This window comes from Elephantulus edwardii, unplaced genomic scaffold, assembly GCF_000299155.1.
Source record: "Elephantulus edwardii isolate Elephantulus edwardi_28Jun2011 unplaced genomic scaffold, EleEdw1.0 scaffold00052, whole genome shotgun sequence".
In the NCBI taxonomy this organism is placed as follows: domain Eukaryota; kingdom Metazoa; phylum Chordata; class Mammalia; order Macroscelidea; family Macroscelididae; genus Elephantulus; species Elephantulus edwardii.
Window position 1 is genome coordinate 3,259,947 of NW_006399802.1, and position 17,355 is coordinate 3,277,301.

The 17,355-nt window shown below is 43.9% G+C and overlaps 1 protein-coding gene across 1 annotated transcript in view; it reads left to right on the forward strand.

Annotated features, from left to right (window-relative positions):
• The first annotated feature begins 12,830 nt into the window (after nt 1-12,830).
• CCDC180 (coiled-coil domain containing 180) overlaps nt 12,831-17,355 on the forward strand; it is a 59,513-nt gene continuing 54,988 nt past the window's right edge. Inside the window, exons 1-3 of the mRNA XM_006886961.1 lie at nt 12,831-12,938; nt 14,691-14,881; nt 15,498-15,586. Coding sequence (XP_006887023.1) covers nt 12,831-12,938; nt 14,691-14,881; nt 15,498-15,586 — 388 coding nt within the window. The remainder of the gene's footprint in view (nt 12,939-14,690; nt 14,882-15,497; nt 15,587-17,355) is intronic.

A 17,355-nucleotide genomic window follows, 5' to 3' on the forward strand; every position in this document is an offset into this window, starting at 1 on the left:
AAGGCCAAGTAGAGAGCTTTACAGAAAGGATCAATGAGCTGCCCTGACTTTGTCTTCTTCTTGAACTTGCTAGTTAAATAACCTCTTCCACGTCCCCTGACCCTGGTTGTCTACTGAGCTGACCCTTGCTGGTGGCAGGAGTTCAGAGTGACAGGAAATGTACAATTCTTCCACATTTCCAAGCTGTCCACATCAACTCAATCCTGAACCAGGATACCCCTCTGAGTAGGTCTTGGGGTCCCAAAGCACCTGAGAGAAGCAATTACAAACCAGCTGGCAGAGTTAGGGGCAATGTCATGCAACCAGTCACAGGAACAAAGGCCTTAGTGCATCACACACATGCATTCCGAATGCCGGGCTCCAGTGTGTGCACTGGGCATGGGGAAGAACCTCGTGGACAAAACCTTCCAGCTTCCTAAGCTTCCTCGTGAAAGATATCCTGATGGTGCAGAGGTTAAACACCTGCAGTTCTGATGCACCAGTTGCTCGTGGTCTGCGTCTGAGAAGCCTTAATGCCCTGGAAACCTGAGAGGCAGTTTGATTCTAATCAACAGTGCTAAATTTGCTATTTCAATTCTTAAGTCCCTCTCATGGAGATTTCTTTGTTGCCTTAAATAAAATGGTTCTGAATAGGGCAAAGTTCAGATCTGTTGTTTGCAGGGGCCACCATGAGGTATAGGCAGCTCGACAGCGTCTAACAAGATCATGCGAAGGATGACTCTCCCCTTTCATGCCCACTTGGGATCATCTTACTCTTGGCATCACAACACCGGCACAGTTACACACACACACACACACACACACACACAGTGCAGACTATGAGAGTACAGACACGGGAGCAGCATACGTGATGGGAAGGAAAAAGCATTTGGTTTTTAAAATGTCACTTCATGTTTTACTATCATTTAGATATTTTTCTTCTCCAAAAGAACAACATGGTTTGCATAAAAATTCAGGTATCAGGAAGAAGAATATGGAACGCCTCACAAATTTGCATGTCATTCTTGTGCAGGGGCCATCTAATCTTCTCAAAATCATTCCAATTTTAGTAGATGTGCCGCCGAAGTGAGCACAAGGCAAAAAAAGTCTTGACAGCAGCTCTGCCACAAGGCAGTGTCATTTCTTAGCAACATACTCACCGAATAAAAAAAGGGGGAAAGAAGCCAGACTGATGGGTAGGGACGTCCTCAAGGTTTCTAGAGATCTTCCTGGGTCTGGACCATCCCAGGGCAGCTTCAGGCAGCTCAGTGGTCCTGGGGTCACCGCTCTGGGCACTTGGAACTAGGATAAGTCCTTCCCTCCCTTAATGTCAAGGTGGAGGGAGCTACGGAAAAGATGGCCTCAGTTTCCCACCTCTGTATATCGGGGTGCTTGGAGAAGGTGTCCCCAGGGTCTTACAAAATCAGAGGAGTGCCCGTTGGCCTTCGTTCCCTCCACTGGTGACCCACTGTGCTCAGACGGCCCTGGAAAACCATTTCTCATTTCTGGAGGTACTTATGATCAGAGAGAAGCTTGGGCACTTGGGGGTAGGACAGTGTGACAAAGCACTGGGCCATAGATTTGGAGTCTAGCATCAAGGCCAGTCCTTGCTGAAGCTTCAAGCTGGGGCTGGAAAGAATGCCCTGGCTGTGGTAAGGATGCTTCGTGGGTGAACTGGGCACTACAGGGCCAGCGGAGGCAAAGCAGTGGTGATGCCTCTGATACCCTTCACACTGACAATCATCCTGGACCTCTAGGTCCCATCCATCCATCCATCCATCCATCCATCCATCCATCCATCCATCCATCCATCCATCCATCCATTTATTTTACATTCTCATGGCTCAGAGAACTTGTTGACAACAAAACGAGGTACTTTGTGTCCTGAAGGCTGCGTTGAGGCTCACTCACCAGGAGGTGGCAGCCTCCTCTGCACTGTGAAGTTTCTGGAGCTCCAGGAACCAAAGAAGTCACCCAGAGGTCACTCTCTGGTCCTCCTGGTTCAGATTTGGACTCGATTTGAAGCCTCTTTTATCTACATCCATCTCCACAACCTAAGCTGGTCAGCAGAGTCAGGAGGGATCTCGTAGGTGTTAGCAATCATTCATTCTGATGCGGCTTGAGTGTTCTCTTTGGGTGAGATGCTAAAAATGATCAAAGCTGGGCTCTTCAGAATCTCAAAGTCTAGAGGTTTTCACAGAAAAATATGAAGGAAAAATAAACATGTGCAAGAAAAGAGGAAGTTCTAGAGAGATTATAAAGCAAAGCACTGAGGTGGCTCCACTGAGGTGACATGTTTTCAGCCCGTCTTGGCACAGCTGGTGCAGAATGGCACCAGGAGTGAGTCGGCCCACGTGGCTGGAGTGAGATTAGGAGACAAGAGGAACGACTGTATCCATCATCTAATGTCCTGTGACATTACCCCCAAAATTTAGCAGATTGACATCCAGTGTTTTTTGTGGACTTGGACTCTGTGTATCATCCATTGGGGTGCCTCTGCCTCGAGGTCCCCCAGGAGACGGAAGCTATGGTCTCCAGTGAGGCTCCGCTAGGGGAGGGTCTGCTGGCGTCCAAGCCCACTCATGCGTGATTGGCAGGAATTGGTTTTGAATGCTGCTGGAATAAGACTGACTTCTTGTCAGCCAGACCTTCCTGTGGCTTTTTTTGCCAGTTGGCCTGTCCATAAGCAACTCATAACCCATTTTTCTTCCCCAGGGTTCTTCCCTTGGAGTTCTGGGGCAAGAGAGAGGGAAGAAAGGCATAAGAGAATATAAAAAAGAGTGTAAGATGTCACAGACTCACCACAACAAGATAAAGGTAAACAATCCAATTGAAAAATGGGCACAGGATATGAACAGACACTTCACCAAAGAAGACATTCAAATGGTGAACAAATACATAAAGAAAGGTTCAAAATCCCTAGCTCTAAGAGAGATGCAAATCAAAACAACTACGAGATATCATCTCACCCCAGTAAGATAAGCAAAATTTAACAGAACAACAAACAACAAATGCTGGCGAGGTTGTGGAGAAACTGGAACCCTTTTACTGTTGGTGGGAGTGTAAAATGGTGCAACCACTATGATGCTTTCTCAAAAAGTTGCAAATAGAAATACAATTTGACCCAGCAATTCCATTACTGGGAATATACCCCAAAGAAACCATAACCACCACCCAAGCAGATATATACACACCCATGTTTATTGTGGCTTTGTTCACAATAGCAAAAAGTGGAAACAACCTATGTGCCCATCAACAAACAAATGGATAGAGAAGCTGTGGTATATTCACACAATGGAATACTACACTGCATTGAAAACCAAGGAACTCATGAAATATTATACAAAATGGGTGACCCTGGAGGACATTATGAATAAAATATCTCAGTCACGAAAGGACAAATACTGCATAGTGCCACTGTTGTAAAACAGGTCTGACATCGGGGTTGGGGGAAGACTGAGAAAGATGGGATAAATTATGTATACTGTATTGAAACAGATGAGGGAGAGAACTGTTTAAAAGGAATATATGATTAGGTATTATTGTCATGACAGGAGTCCAGAATGAAGGCTGCATAGTGGAGTGGACTTGGGGGAGGGATTGTATAACAATGAAAGAATTTTTCTTTTACTTTTCGAAGAGAAGAGTGAACTGGGGGGAGGGGTGGGCAGGGAGAAAAGTGTAGCAATGAATGAATAGAAATAAAAAAAAAAGAAGCTATTGAAAATACTGTGGTTTGGATCAGGCACACCTCAGTCTTTAAATTGTCATCCTAACCCTTTAGCACTTTGGGGACATCCTTAACAGAAGATTTCCTCAATGCCAAATGATTTTTTATTTCTTGACTGGTGTTACGATAAATGTTTGCAGTGGATCCAAATAAAGTTGAATTATTGGCAATGAATGATGAAGACGCGTGAGAGGGTAAGGTTCACCTACCGTTTCTAGGGTTGCTGAGCGTCTAATGCAACCCTCACTCCAACCTTGTAACCGACTCAAATGCAGACAGTCCCTGAGCAGCTTGTACCAGGCCATGTCCTCTAGCTGAAGCTTGGCTGGGGTCCACGCTTGATTTATTCCAGAGTTCCTGGGAAGCCCGGAGAAGGTGACTATCTTGTCCTTTACTCTTAATAGCCCTTTCCCAGTCCCTCCCTTGCTGGTGGTAGAGTCCCCCCCTCTGCAACCATGAAAGGGAAGGGACCAGAAGTTATACTTAGTTCCAGACCAAGCCTCTAGCACTCTGGACAGTGGACTTGGGTGTCCTTCAGGGTCCAGAGCATCTACTCACCTTACCATCTCCCACAGTTCAGGAACTAGCTTTTACTTCATCCTTAAAGACTTGAAGTGTCAGCTTGACCTGCTTCTCACAATGCAGCCAGAGGTAAGCATCTTCTTCACCATCTGCATCAGTCTCGATTTGGACAATAACAACACAGACAAGAGCATTTGAGATGGGTGGGCAGGTAGCTCCTTGATCCCCTCAGTCATTCTTTCTGGGTACCGACCTCTCCTGGCAGACTTTTGCCGAGTCATCAGTTCTGGACCTTCTTGTCAGATTGATCTGGACTTAAATGCACAGCTCAGCCACACCGCCACCATGTGGCAGGTCAATAGATGTCTCAATTTCTCCAGTGCTCCGTTTCCTCTGATGCAAATGGGGTCAGGGATTCCAGCATTATGAGGGTCTGTTGATGATTAAAGTGTGAACGATAAAGACACCTCAATAGTTCAGGGGAGCCAGGGAATAACCCAGAATGAGATCTCCGATGGCCAGCATGGGAGCCAGTCCGAACTAAGAGCAGTGACACTAAGTCCTTTGTCAGGAGCTATTCTCTTTCCTTAGAGCTGTGGGGAGAAGTCACTGAGGACCCAGGAGGGGTTAACATGGTGTTAGCCTAAAAGGTGTGTGTGTGTTTCTCTTTTAGCTATTAATTAGCCCCTTTGGTCTCCAGCTACCTTAACTGCAAAAACATGATCTTGCAAATTAGTAAGGTCTTGCTAATCATCAACAGGTGAAGCAGCAACATAAAGAGTGCCTCTCACCCTGGGCAGCAAGACTTGAAGTGAGCAAGGCTTGTGGTAGGAAGACCCTGTGAGAGCTAGGTCCTTGTGGTAGAGATACTGTGGCATTGCTGTGGACAAACTGTGGCAAGGTGTGACCTGAGGCTTCTTGCCTTTGTGCTGGCCACAGTTAAAGGATATTGCTGTTCTTGCCTTTAATGATGGAAGGGAAAGATGCTTGCTGAATTGAAATCAGAGTCTAGACTAAGTGAGCAATCATGCTTTGGATTTGTTGGGCTAAAACCTGGACTTATTTGAGGTAATATTGTGATCATTTTTTGCCTCCTCCACTCTCCAACTTCCTTCTCCAATAAACCGCCATTGTTGGTACCACAACCATGAGTATGTGAGTCAGCAATGAATAAAAGAACCTCTTGGGGCTCTGCAGGCACCATGGGGCTGGGCTGCAGGTGGGCTCCTGATCTGCTTTCTGCTCTGGGGAGGTAAGTGACTTTGTTATTCTTACACCCTCTGGCCCTTTCAGAGTGATGCTCATGGTCCTGTGCCCCTGTGTCCTGTTTCCTCCTATTTAGACAGAACTACACCCTGACACATATATACGCTAATGGTTGGTGATTCTGTTTCTTCTCTGGGCTCCCTCTGTTCCTACTTATGGCAGTTTAGGGCCTGACACGAAGGGCAGGATGTGGGAGTGCAAAGAAAGGAGTTGAGAGGATGGCCTGACTTTTCCCCCTGCTCAGACTGACCGTAGGTGAGATCCAGACACTGGCCTTCCATAGAGTTGGTTCTGGGTGACATCTGGGTACCTTGGGCAGTTGTGATGGGAATATCCTGTGTACCTTCTTTCTCAGGACTCTCCAACAGCACCCAGTTTAACTGGAGCAAAGGCAGATGCACAGAGAATGCGGCATTGAGACTGCGTGAGCACCACCTATGGGGACCAACATCTCTAAAATGCTGTTGGCAGGTTGCTCTTGCGCCTGTGGAGAGGCGGGGTCATGTCCTCCTAATTAAAAGAGATGGTTAGTGACTGGGATTACGCCCACCAGACCAGTCCTACGCAATTCTGACCCCTTTGCTGGTGTTGAGGAGTCTGCATGTACCTCTAGGCACCCAGCACCCTTCCCCACTCACGCTTCAGCCAGTGTAGAGGAACTGTGTCTTACCTGAGGGCACTTTTATGCAGTTCTGCTGTTGTTAATGCCATCAAGCTCAACCACAGCCACCCTCTAAACAGCAGATCTATACCCTCCTCTGACCTGTGCCATCCTCATCTTTGTGGATATTCTCAAGCCCATTGTTACAGTTTCTGTGTTAATCCTTCTTGGGGAGGGTCTTCCACTCTTTCGCTGACTTTCCATGTTACCAAGCATGAAGTCTTCTTCAAAGGACTCGCCCCTCCTAACAACATAACCAAAGTATGTGAGAAGTTTCACCATCCTCGCCTCTAAGGAACACCCTGGTTGCTCTTTATCCAAGACTTGTTTCTTCTTTTGACAGTCATGTACTCTTCTCCAACACCACAAGTCACAGGCATAGATTCTTCTGTCATCCTTATTCATTAGTCAACTTTCAGATGAACAGTAAGAGACCATGGTTTTCTCTTAATTGTACAGTTTGGAAATGGAAGCCAAGCAGAAGGTAGAAAGAGGCCTGAAAACACACAAAACAGACTCAACCCCTCCCATGGGATTTACTTTAGGAATGAGTGCCTAAGATTCTTGCCCACTCCTTCTACACAGGGGGCTCTTCCCCCCCCCCTTCTCAATATTCCCATAGGGCATGGGAGGGGTGCACACATGCACGCAACACACATTGACTTCACATGAGAACCATGGAGGTTGTGACAGGAAGAATGAGCACTGAGGTGTGGCTTCACACCTGTGTGAGCACATGGTACATGTGTGTGCTCCATAAAAAACAAACAAACAAATAACGAAACCACAACCAAACCCATTGTACACTACTCATTTGGACTCAGGATGATTCTCCATCAATTTCTGAGCCTGCATATCTTGATGGGAGGAAATTGACCATCTTTCTCCCACTGTAGATTCAAACCACTGACCTTTTGATTACCATCCTGACCTCTTACACACTACACCATGAAGGCTTTTTGTTTACCATACATTCAAACTATGTTTTGATGACTTTAAAACCTTTCCCCAGACATGAACCCAGGCAGTTCACAATGACTCCCATCATCCCTAGATACTGTTTTCTGAGGTCTCTGATCTTTCTGCATCATTTTCGCAAGCTGAGCAGGGCAGGCAAGCCTCTTATCCTAGAAAAAGTCAGCAACAATTAAGGAGTTAGAATCACACTATTGAAGGGAGAACAGAATTCCAGTCCTGCTCTGAGTTGGAGCAGGTTTCAGGCCAGAAGACAGGGCGGGAAATAAAAACAAAAGTTAAGCACTGCTTGCTTGATGCAACATGCCCTAGGGACCTTGTGCTGTGTATTGCGGGATTTGTGGGTGATTGTCTGGATTTTAGAAAGCCTATGCCAGCTCTGAGATCCCAGTTAGTGCAGGTAGCAGTGGACGTGGTGTGGGGTGAGGGTATGGAATGGCTCATTGACAGCTCTAGTCTGAGGCCTAGGGGTTTGGAGTCAAAACCCATTTATAAACAAGAGTCCTCAGGTGTCATCTGTACCTCTACAGTCTTTCTTTCTAGAACATGTCATTTAAAAAGGCATGGGAGTTAGCAGGGAGGGAGGACTAAGTAGGAAGAGAAGGGGAATTGGTTTTCATTTTAAAAACAAAATAAAATGTTGACCACAAACAAGGTTGTTGTTGTTATGTGCCGTCGAGTCACCTGTGACTCAAAGTGACCCTTTGTATAACAACCCTAAACCGTGCTCTATCCCTTGCCAATCTTACTGTCTTGGACACACCTATCCCCTTTACCACATTGACTGAATCAATCCATCTCATCAAGGGTTTTCCTCTCCTGCGCCGTCCCTCCACCCTCCCAAAGCATGGCATCCTTCTCCAAGGACTGATCCCACCTTGTATCATGTCCAAAGTATACCATATGAAGCTTCAGAATCCTTGCCTCTAAGGAGCAGCCTGACTTCCCCCTCTCCAGAAAGAACTTGTTTGTTCTAGCAGTCCATGGTATATTCAATACTCTTCTCCAGCCAACTCTCCTTCTATCATCTCTAGTCATTGTCCAGCTCTCTGATGCATAGCAAGTAATTGCAAAGACCAGACCATGGCCTGTATCAGGCACATCTTAGTCTCCAGACTGATTTAGTTGCTCTTCAGTACTTTGAAGAGGGACAATATTTATTTGTTGAAAATAGTAAATATTAATCTTAAATAGGGGTCTCTGGTGGCATAGTAGTAAGGAGTTGTGCTGCCAACCCAAAGGAATGAGGTTCAATTCCCAACTGTTCCCACTGAAGAAAGATGGCAATCTCTTCCTGTGAGACTTAAAGCCTCTGAAAACCTACTGGAGGGTCAGCAATCAATCAACTCCAACTCAACGGCATATAACAACAACTAAAATCTTGAATATGAAAATCCTGTTTCTACAGTAACCTTGGAATTATAATTTGGTTCTTACATTTCATGTTTGTTGTTTTTTTCCCCAATGATTTTTGTTATTGTTGATTGGAATTTTTTTCATTCATTTTTATTTTATATTGGTTTGCTTACAAAGTTTATATACATTGTCTTTCACACCATCATTTATTCACATTGTATTTCATACAATCATTCCCATTTACTATGGGTCTTTTCCCCTTGATTTTTTAATGTAACATTTTTTTACAGCATATTCTTCCCATTTAATTTTTCCCCCAGTCATTCATTGTTGCACATTTTCCTCCCTGCCCATCCCTCTCCCCCAGTTGGCTTTTCCCTTTGAAAATAAGAAAAATCTTCTTTCATTGTTATACAATTATCCCATCTCTACCCACCCCCCACAATTCTATAGCCCACTTTACTACGCATTTCTTTTTCTGGAATCTTGTCATGAAAATAATACCTAATTGTATATTCCTTTTAAACAATTCTCTCCCTCCTCTGTTTCAATGCAGTATACATTATTTATCCCCTCTTCTCTTAGGTACATTTCACGTTTTAAATGAGATTCTTTCTCTCTCTCTGATGGCCATGGAGTTGGAAACAACTCAGCTGACCCTCCATTCCATTAGGTTTTCTGAGAGGAGATGTCCAGCTTTCTTCCTCAGAACTGCTGGTGAATTTTGACCACCAAAGGGTCATCCGAAGCTCAGTTCCCTATAGCCTAGGCCATCAGAGCTCCCAAAGGAGTTACAGATGTTCACATTCCTCACTGAAATGAGAAGAAGGCTTTGCAGGGACATCAGCTTATTTTCTAGAGCGGGAGGAAGAAGTCTTATCTGGCTTTCTGAAGTAAGCACTTAAGTCCACTTTTTCCAATGGACTTGCCAGTGTCAGGGCCCTTCTCTCAACAAGGAGCTGAGACAGTTCATCAGAGCTGTAGGGATTTAGAGAATGGAGGGATCATCACAGGGCAAAACCAAAAGCTCTGATGTGCAAGGTCTTCAAAATATCCTTACAAGGACCTAACACAGGAAGATGACTGCCTGCCCTGTAGAAACATTTTCTGCTTCTGTTCCTCAGATTTCCACTAGGAACTCATGGAAGTTTTTCCAGGTCAGTTTCTGGAATTCTCATAGAACCATTTTCAATTCCCTTCGAGAGTTCCCCTTTGAACCATGTTTATTTGGGAGTGATGTGCTTGGTTTTCTCATGTTTGGAGATTTGCTTATTTCTTTTTATTGCTATTATGTTCTAGTTTGATTCCATTGCAGTCAGAGAATACACTGTATATTTTCATTTTCATGAGTTTGTTGAGGTTGGTTCTATCAACCAGGATATATTCTTTCTTAAAAATGTTCTGTGGGTGCTTGAAAAGAATATGCATTCTACCACTGTGGTGGGGTGTTCTAGATCCTCTCAGTTGATGCTGTTTTTGTTGTGTTGTAATAGTTATGTGCCATTGAGCTGCCTGTGACTCACAGTTACCCTATGTACAACAGTCCTAAACCCTGCTCCATCCTGAGCCAACCTAATCGTCTCTGACACACCTACTCTGATTACCCCAGTCATAGAGTCAATGTATGTCATCTAGGGTCTTCCTCTCTTGCACTGTTCCTCCACCCTCCCAAGCATGATGTCCTTCTCCAAGGACTGGTCGCGCATTGCAACATACCCAAAGTATGTCAGATGGAGCTTTAGAGTCCTTGCCTCCAAGGAGCAGCCTGGTCTCACCCTCTCCAGGACGAACCTGTTTGTTCTTCTGTTCATCCATGGTATAGTCAATACTCTTTTCCAGCACCACAGCTCAAAGGCATAAATTTTCCTTTTGTCATTCCCAGTCATTGTCCAGATTTCTGACACATAGCACATAATTGCAAAGACCATGGCCTGGATCGAGTGCACCTTATTTTCCACACTGACATCGTTGCTCTTCAATACTCTGGAGAGGCCCCTGACAGCAGACTTTCTCAATACAATTTGTCTTTTGATTTCCTGGCTGCTGGTACCAAGAGTGTTGAATGTGGAGCCAAGCAAACTGAGGCTGTTAACAATCTCAATCTCTTTACCATCTATCATGATGCTACCAATAGACCCAGTGGTGGGACTCTTTGTTTTCTGATTATCTGTTGTGGTGTTCTATCAATTGTTGAGGGGAGGAGGGGAAATTTCCCACTTTGGATGCTTATGTGTTTATTTCTTCTTTCAGTTCTGTCAGTCATCACTCCTTAAATTTGCAGTTCTATTAATTTGATACAAGTAGTCCTGGTGAAACAAGGGCTGCTAACCAAAAGTTCTACAATTCAAACCCATCGGCTTTCCTCCAAGATGAAAGATGACACTGATTCTATTAAGCTTTACAGCCTATTCTTTGTCCAACAGTTCTCTGAGTCAGAATTGAAGGCTGTGAGATTGGTTTTTTAGTTGTTTAATAGTATAGAGTTAGGACTTCTCTGGCTTCTTGCTAGATGGTGCCTTTTATCATTATGTAATTTCTTTCTCTGTCTGCGGCCTTATATTTTTTTCACTCTTTACTAAGTATACTTTATTGGATAATAATGTAGTCACTATGGCTTTCTTTTATCCTGTTTTAATTTTATTATTTGTATTTTCATCTAATAATTTCTTCTTCCTGTGGTTTTACTTTTTAAAAACATTTTCCCCCTTCAATATGCCTTGTATTTCACACATTCTTTCATTCACATTGTTCCATATGATAATTCCTATTATGTCTTACATTATGTCTTAAAAAATTGATCACTGTTAAGTTAATCTACATCCACTATTACCTCATCTTTTCAGATCATCGGTGACTGGATCTTTTCTTAATTCCTTTGCCTCTCCCACTACTGATTTCTTTTGATGAATGTATACTAAAGTAATCCTTTTCTTTTAACCTAACAATCTAATTAAAGGCCAGTTGGTTTCTTGGTATCAGCTTCTTTATTTCTCTGTCTCTCAACTCTTTTTTTATATAACAACACTATTTATCGGGAAACTCTTTCAAAAGATCAAAGCTCAAATTAAACTCAACTGCAGGGGTGTGATTTGTAGTGTCTCTCCACGGATTTCAGAGGCTGTAAAGCTTAGAGCTGAGGCTGAAGACTGACTACGCATCTTTCTCCTTCAGGGCCCTCAGGTCTACCATTGGCAGGTTGAGCCATCACTGCCAAAGGCAGCTTTTGTGTCGTCTCCAAGACAACTGGCCTTTAGGTCAGCAGTGAAACACGCTCCAGGATCCATGTTCTTTAATCTACTCTTCCCATGATCTTCTAATTGGTGTGTTTAGATCACATCTAATTGGTGTGTTTAGACATCTAGGGTCTAAGACTGTGTTTTAATTTGTGATTGTTTCCTTGGATCGTTTGTTTTCTTCCCCTTGCCCACGTGTGTGTGTGTGTGTGTGTGTGTGTGTGTGTGTGTGTGTGTGTGTTATCATCTCTGACTGCAGAGCAGTTTGGAGAGAAGGGGCTGCAGCGCCCTAGCGGCCAGCGGCCGAGAGCAATCAGGCTTCCAGGACGCAGACGCGTCCCTCCACGTTGTCATGGAGACGACAGGAAAGCTCCCAAGGGCGGTAGTGGCTCGACCTGAAGGCTTTTTCGGGAAGGTGTGTTCCAGGCCAGATCGCCTGCCGGTGCCGACCCTCCTTTCAGTTCCATAGGGAGGGAGGCTTCCAGACTCAGTTTCCCTTTGGATATCCAGGGCTGCCTTAGCTGTTGGAGGGAGCGTGGACTGCAGAAAGAAGGTCAGAAGTTGTGGCCTCCTGTTGGCTGGGTATTTTCTACATATACTTGGCTCCTAATGAGCGTCACCCAACTCTGCTTGCTTCCTTTCTCCTCCACGCCCCCGGCCCCCCCCCCCCCCCCCCCCGACTGGTGCCCAGGGGTCCCTGCTCTGGGTTCTGCGTCAGATCGGACATCCATCTGATCCGGCTGTTGATTTTCTCCAGCAGTTCTTGCGAGTGAAGCACCACACAATTCAGCCTGCTTGGGATCTGTGCATTGTGCACAGGAGTGAGCGGGCCTTCTGCGCGAGTTCCCGAATAGTTCAAGGTTGGTTTTTCACTTAGCCCTCACTCCCTCCCTTCTTGACATTTGTTTGAAACCTGCCCTCAATGAGGGTGGGAGGAAGGAGATCAGAAGCTTTCTTCCCTGGTCAAAGGAGTCTGCGTGTGGCCCCTTTAGACAGCCTCCTAGGCTGCCTTCTTCTTCCTCCTTGGAATTGCCTTGGGTGGGAAGAGATGTTTCTGCAACATTCAAGGTTGCAATGGAAACCAAACTCCAGACGAGTTTCCTCGACAATGGCTTCCAGGCAGGAGCGAAGGAGCCGGCCCGCTGAGATGTCTCCAGTGGGGAGAGTGACCCAGGTTCAGAATGGGAAAGTCTACCAGCAGATCTTCCAGGCTCAGGTAAGCTCTCTTCCTCTCAACCCCTTTGTCTCAGCACCCTAATTTTCCATCCTGCTGCCCACCCACCCCCATTCCTCTCTTTCTCCCTTCTCTCCAGCGTCCCCTCCCCAACTTCTTCTATGTCCCCAGGACTGCCCTGACTGGGAATCCTTTGAAATAAAGGTTTTGCAGTTGCTTTGATTTTTAGTGGAATTCTTAGTCGTTCTTAAATTATGTAGCTACAAAATTAATCTCTATTCTTGAAAATGAGAACATTTAACTTTAAATTTAAATCTAATAATAGCCAGAATTAGCCTTTCAATGCTTTTTGACATTTTCTCAGACATAATAGGCCTTTAAAAGAGGTGAGGGGGTCCAGTTGATTCCAAACCATGGCAAATTCATGTATGTATGTGTATGTGTCACAGTAAAACTATTTTTCCAAAGTATATCGCTTCTTCCAAGGCACTTCTGGGTGCAAATGAACTTCCAAACTCTCAGGTTAACTGTACAGAGTCTCCTGTCTCATACCAGAGTTTTAACACCTGTTTTTACTCTTTAATGACATTTCACAAGCCATATCCCAGGCAATGTGCCTTCATCTTTGTCTACTTGTGCATCTTGGAGCTTTCTATAGCACGTTTAAGTGACAATATAGTCCCAAAGTGACTATATCAGTGGCTAAATTGCACTATGCAGATGAAAGCAAAAAAAGCCTTTAACAAACACCTCTGTATCCTACTTTTGAAGTTTTGCACTGTTTAAAAAGGGTTTCATTCCTAATTTAAACATGAAAAATGTTTTCTGTAGAAGATTTGGAAACTATACAGAAGTACACAGAAGTCAATGTCAATGCACACTATTTATATAATTTTGCTCCCTTATAGACAACATGCCTTTCTGAATCTTTTGGAATATTCTCTTCTGGTCATTTTTCTATTAATTTTAATTTGGGCTAATACTGGGTGATTTAGTGTATAGGGGTTTTTTTTAATTTTTTTAAAAAATTTTTTATTATTTTTGTGTGCGTGTACCATCAAATTAGCTCTGACTGGTACAGGAGGAGATTGTCCCTCCTTCCCTGGCAGAGCATCTGGTGGATTCGAACCGTGCGCCTCTGGGATTGTAGTTGCAGCTCTTTGCCACTAGGCCACCAGAGCTCCCCCTAGTGTATAGTTTTTTATTTTTTTATGTCATATCACCACCTAACCAATTTCTTACGCCGTGTGTAATTCTTTGTAACTTTCCTGTTTAGTAGTTAGCTAACATTCCATTAAATGGACAAAGACACGTTTAATCAACCAATCTCTTATTGATTAACAGTTCTGGTTTCCTCCTCTGTTTCTAATGGATATGAAAAACAAGACATAGAGAGTTTTTGCTTAGGAAACTTTTGAGTTTATGTTAGTGGTTGTGGAATAACTTGAAAAAGGATAGCAAGAATTGCATAGTCTGAATCATCAGTGCTACTGAATATGTGTGAAAATTGTAGAAATGGCATATACTTGTTTGTGTATATTTTCACTACAATATAAAAAGTAACATGTAATTGTTAATAATTATTAACTTAAAAATCACATGCACTAAAGTAACAAATAAACATGTTGGCCCTTATGTTCATTTCTTGTAAGATACCTTCCCAGAAATGGCTGATTGTCTGTGATAAATGTAGACCTTTCCTGGTAACAACTCCCCCAGGACCATTTAAGTCCAGCATAATCATCCTGAGGTGTGGGTATCTGCAGCACTGATCCCCGTCTCCCATGGATGCAGGTGCAGCTGGTCCATTCCCTGGTAGCCAGCAAGAATCGGAAAGTGGAGGACTATGTGAACCCGCAGGGCACCAAGTTGCCCTTGATGAAGAAGGTGGAGATGCCTGAAGGGGAGATGTTGTCCTCTCGGCAGCAGAAGTGGGTGCACAGCCTGCCCAATGACTGGGTCACGGAAAACCCTGTGCTCTACAGGCAAGCCCTACCACCCCGGCCCCACTGGCCCCATTCCCACAACCAGTGTGTCCCGAGGCCTCAAAAGGTCGTAAAGACCTCACACACGGTGAGACGCAGGTGGGAATGAAGGCTTAGGCACTTCCATGAAGAAAGGACGGAGGTAATAAGATGTAACTCACAGGAGTCTTTGTTTCTCCTTCCCTTCTTCGCTCCTTTATCCCTCTAATAATTATTGATTGAGTGCCTCAGGCAGTGGGTATGGGAGTCCCGCCTTCATTGACCTTAAAATTCTGTGCTGCTGAAGGAGTAGTTGAGGATATAATATCTCGCACCTAGCACAGGCTTTGCTTTATTAGGCTAGTCATTTCCACCTCTGATGACGCCTCCCCTTGTGAAAAATGGCTCCTGCCTATTCCCACAATGCTTTGCAGCCAGAGTCCAAACAGAAACCTTGTCTTTTTAATTAGACCATCCGCAGCATCTGGTCACAGCAGACACCAGTAATTCTGATTGGGAGACTGGGGTCAGATAGTGTCTGCCTATGCTGCCTACGGGCACTCTGGAGAGTTTTCATTGGGCCTGCATGCATCCCCAGGGCCCAGGCACTAATTATTCAACTCTTCCTGTGGTACAGGGAAAAGGAAATAGCCAAGAAGGAAAGGTCACGAGAGAGTGAGAGCACCATCGCTGCCCGGGAAGTCCGGGGCCTCATGGACACCATTGGTGAGCCTCGGGCCCTGGCCTGTGGGCAGACCTCGCTTGGGCAAGAAGCACCCTGGAGGGCGAGTTGAGTGGGGCCCTTCTGAAGTACTGGGGAATGCACCTACTATTCCTTTGCTCTGTTACTTCATGGAGTTCTTGCCTTGAGCTCTCAAGTGTCAGGGATGCGCGATCACCTTCATGCATGCCCTCTGCATTCAGTGAACAAAGAAATCCTGACCACACCCTGTGTGTTAGGTACCCCCTCAATCCTGTGTGGGTCCCGTGGCTGTCGTGGAGCTGGGCGGGAGAAATCCTCTGATCTTGTTCTTGACTGTGTTAGATCACGGTGAACAAAGGCGCGAGTTTCATTTGCTTGTCTAGCTTCTAGTTGCCCTGATTCCTCAAATGAAATGGAGAGGATTTTTAGCATCCTACTTCACATCTGAACCAGTAATTTAAAATTCAAGATCATGAGCTACATTTCCCTTACATGATTGGATTTTTTTTTTAAATATACAAACTTTTATTCAAAGATAATTCGATAAAGACATGTTTTGGTCATTTTTAAAGTGAGATTAATTGAACATCTCAAAGAAATTATATCTGTTCAACACACATGGCTACTCACAGAAAGTTCTCTCTTCTGTTAATAGCAGCTATATTTTACACACAGAGAAAATTCTTAAGACCATGCAAATTCAATTGAGCTCCAATACATTCATTATATTCATCAAAAACCTGCAATAATGTTCATGCCAATGTGTCACTTTAAGAAGAAAATTTAAAATACACACCAAAACATGACCAAGATTAAACTAAAGAAAATAATAAATAAGCATAATTTATATTAAAAAAGTTTGGCATCACACTTATTCAAGTGTGTTATACCATGTTCATTCCTCAGAAGTGACAATTAAAGTGTTAAGCATTGTTAAATATCAAAAAATACAACTCTGTTTTACAATGTAGTACTGGCATAATTCAAATACTGTGCCAATTATATAAATGATTGGATTTTTTTATTTGCAATCCAAAAGATTTCTTGGATAACTTCATTAGGTAGTACAGATCTGAGGTACTTCCTGCATATATTTGTTCACATAAAGTCTCTGTCCTATTTGATGGTGCTTAAATGTATGATCATTTCCACTCTGTTGGGTCACCTTTTTTTTTAAAAAAAATGGGTATAAATATCAATCTCTTCCAGACAGTTGGCCAAGTAGTTGTCCTCCGGATTTCTTGGCACAACTTGATGAGCACATCCAGGGCTGCATCTGTTTGTTGAAATATGTCAATTGGCTTTCTATCAATCCCTGGGGCTTTGCTTTTTGCCAAGTCCTTTAGAGCAGCTTGAACTTCCTCCTTCATCACCATTGCCTCTTGATCATATGTTGTTTCTTGAAATTCTTCTGTGTCAGCTACTTTTTGGTACAACAATTCTGTGTACTCCTTCCATCTTGTTTTAATGCTCTCTCTTGACTGCATTATGATTAAGTCATAACAGTACCTTGCAGGTGATATTACTATGTCAGTATTGGTTATTGTTATTATTATATTATTTTCACCTATGTTGTTAGTGTGCACTGTCAAGTTCGATCCAACAAATAGTTGACCCTCCAGTGGGTTTTCAGAGATAGTAAATCACATGACAGGAGACTGACCATCTTTCTCCTACAGAATAGCTGGTGGATTTGAACTACACACTTTAGTGTTGGCAGTGCAGTTCCTTACCACAAAGCCACTGTTGTTTGTTGTTGTTATGTGCCGTCAAGTCACCTTCAACCCATAGC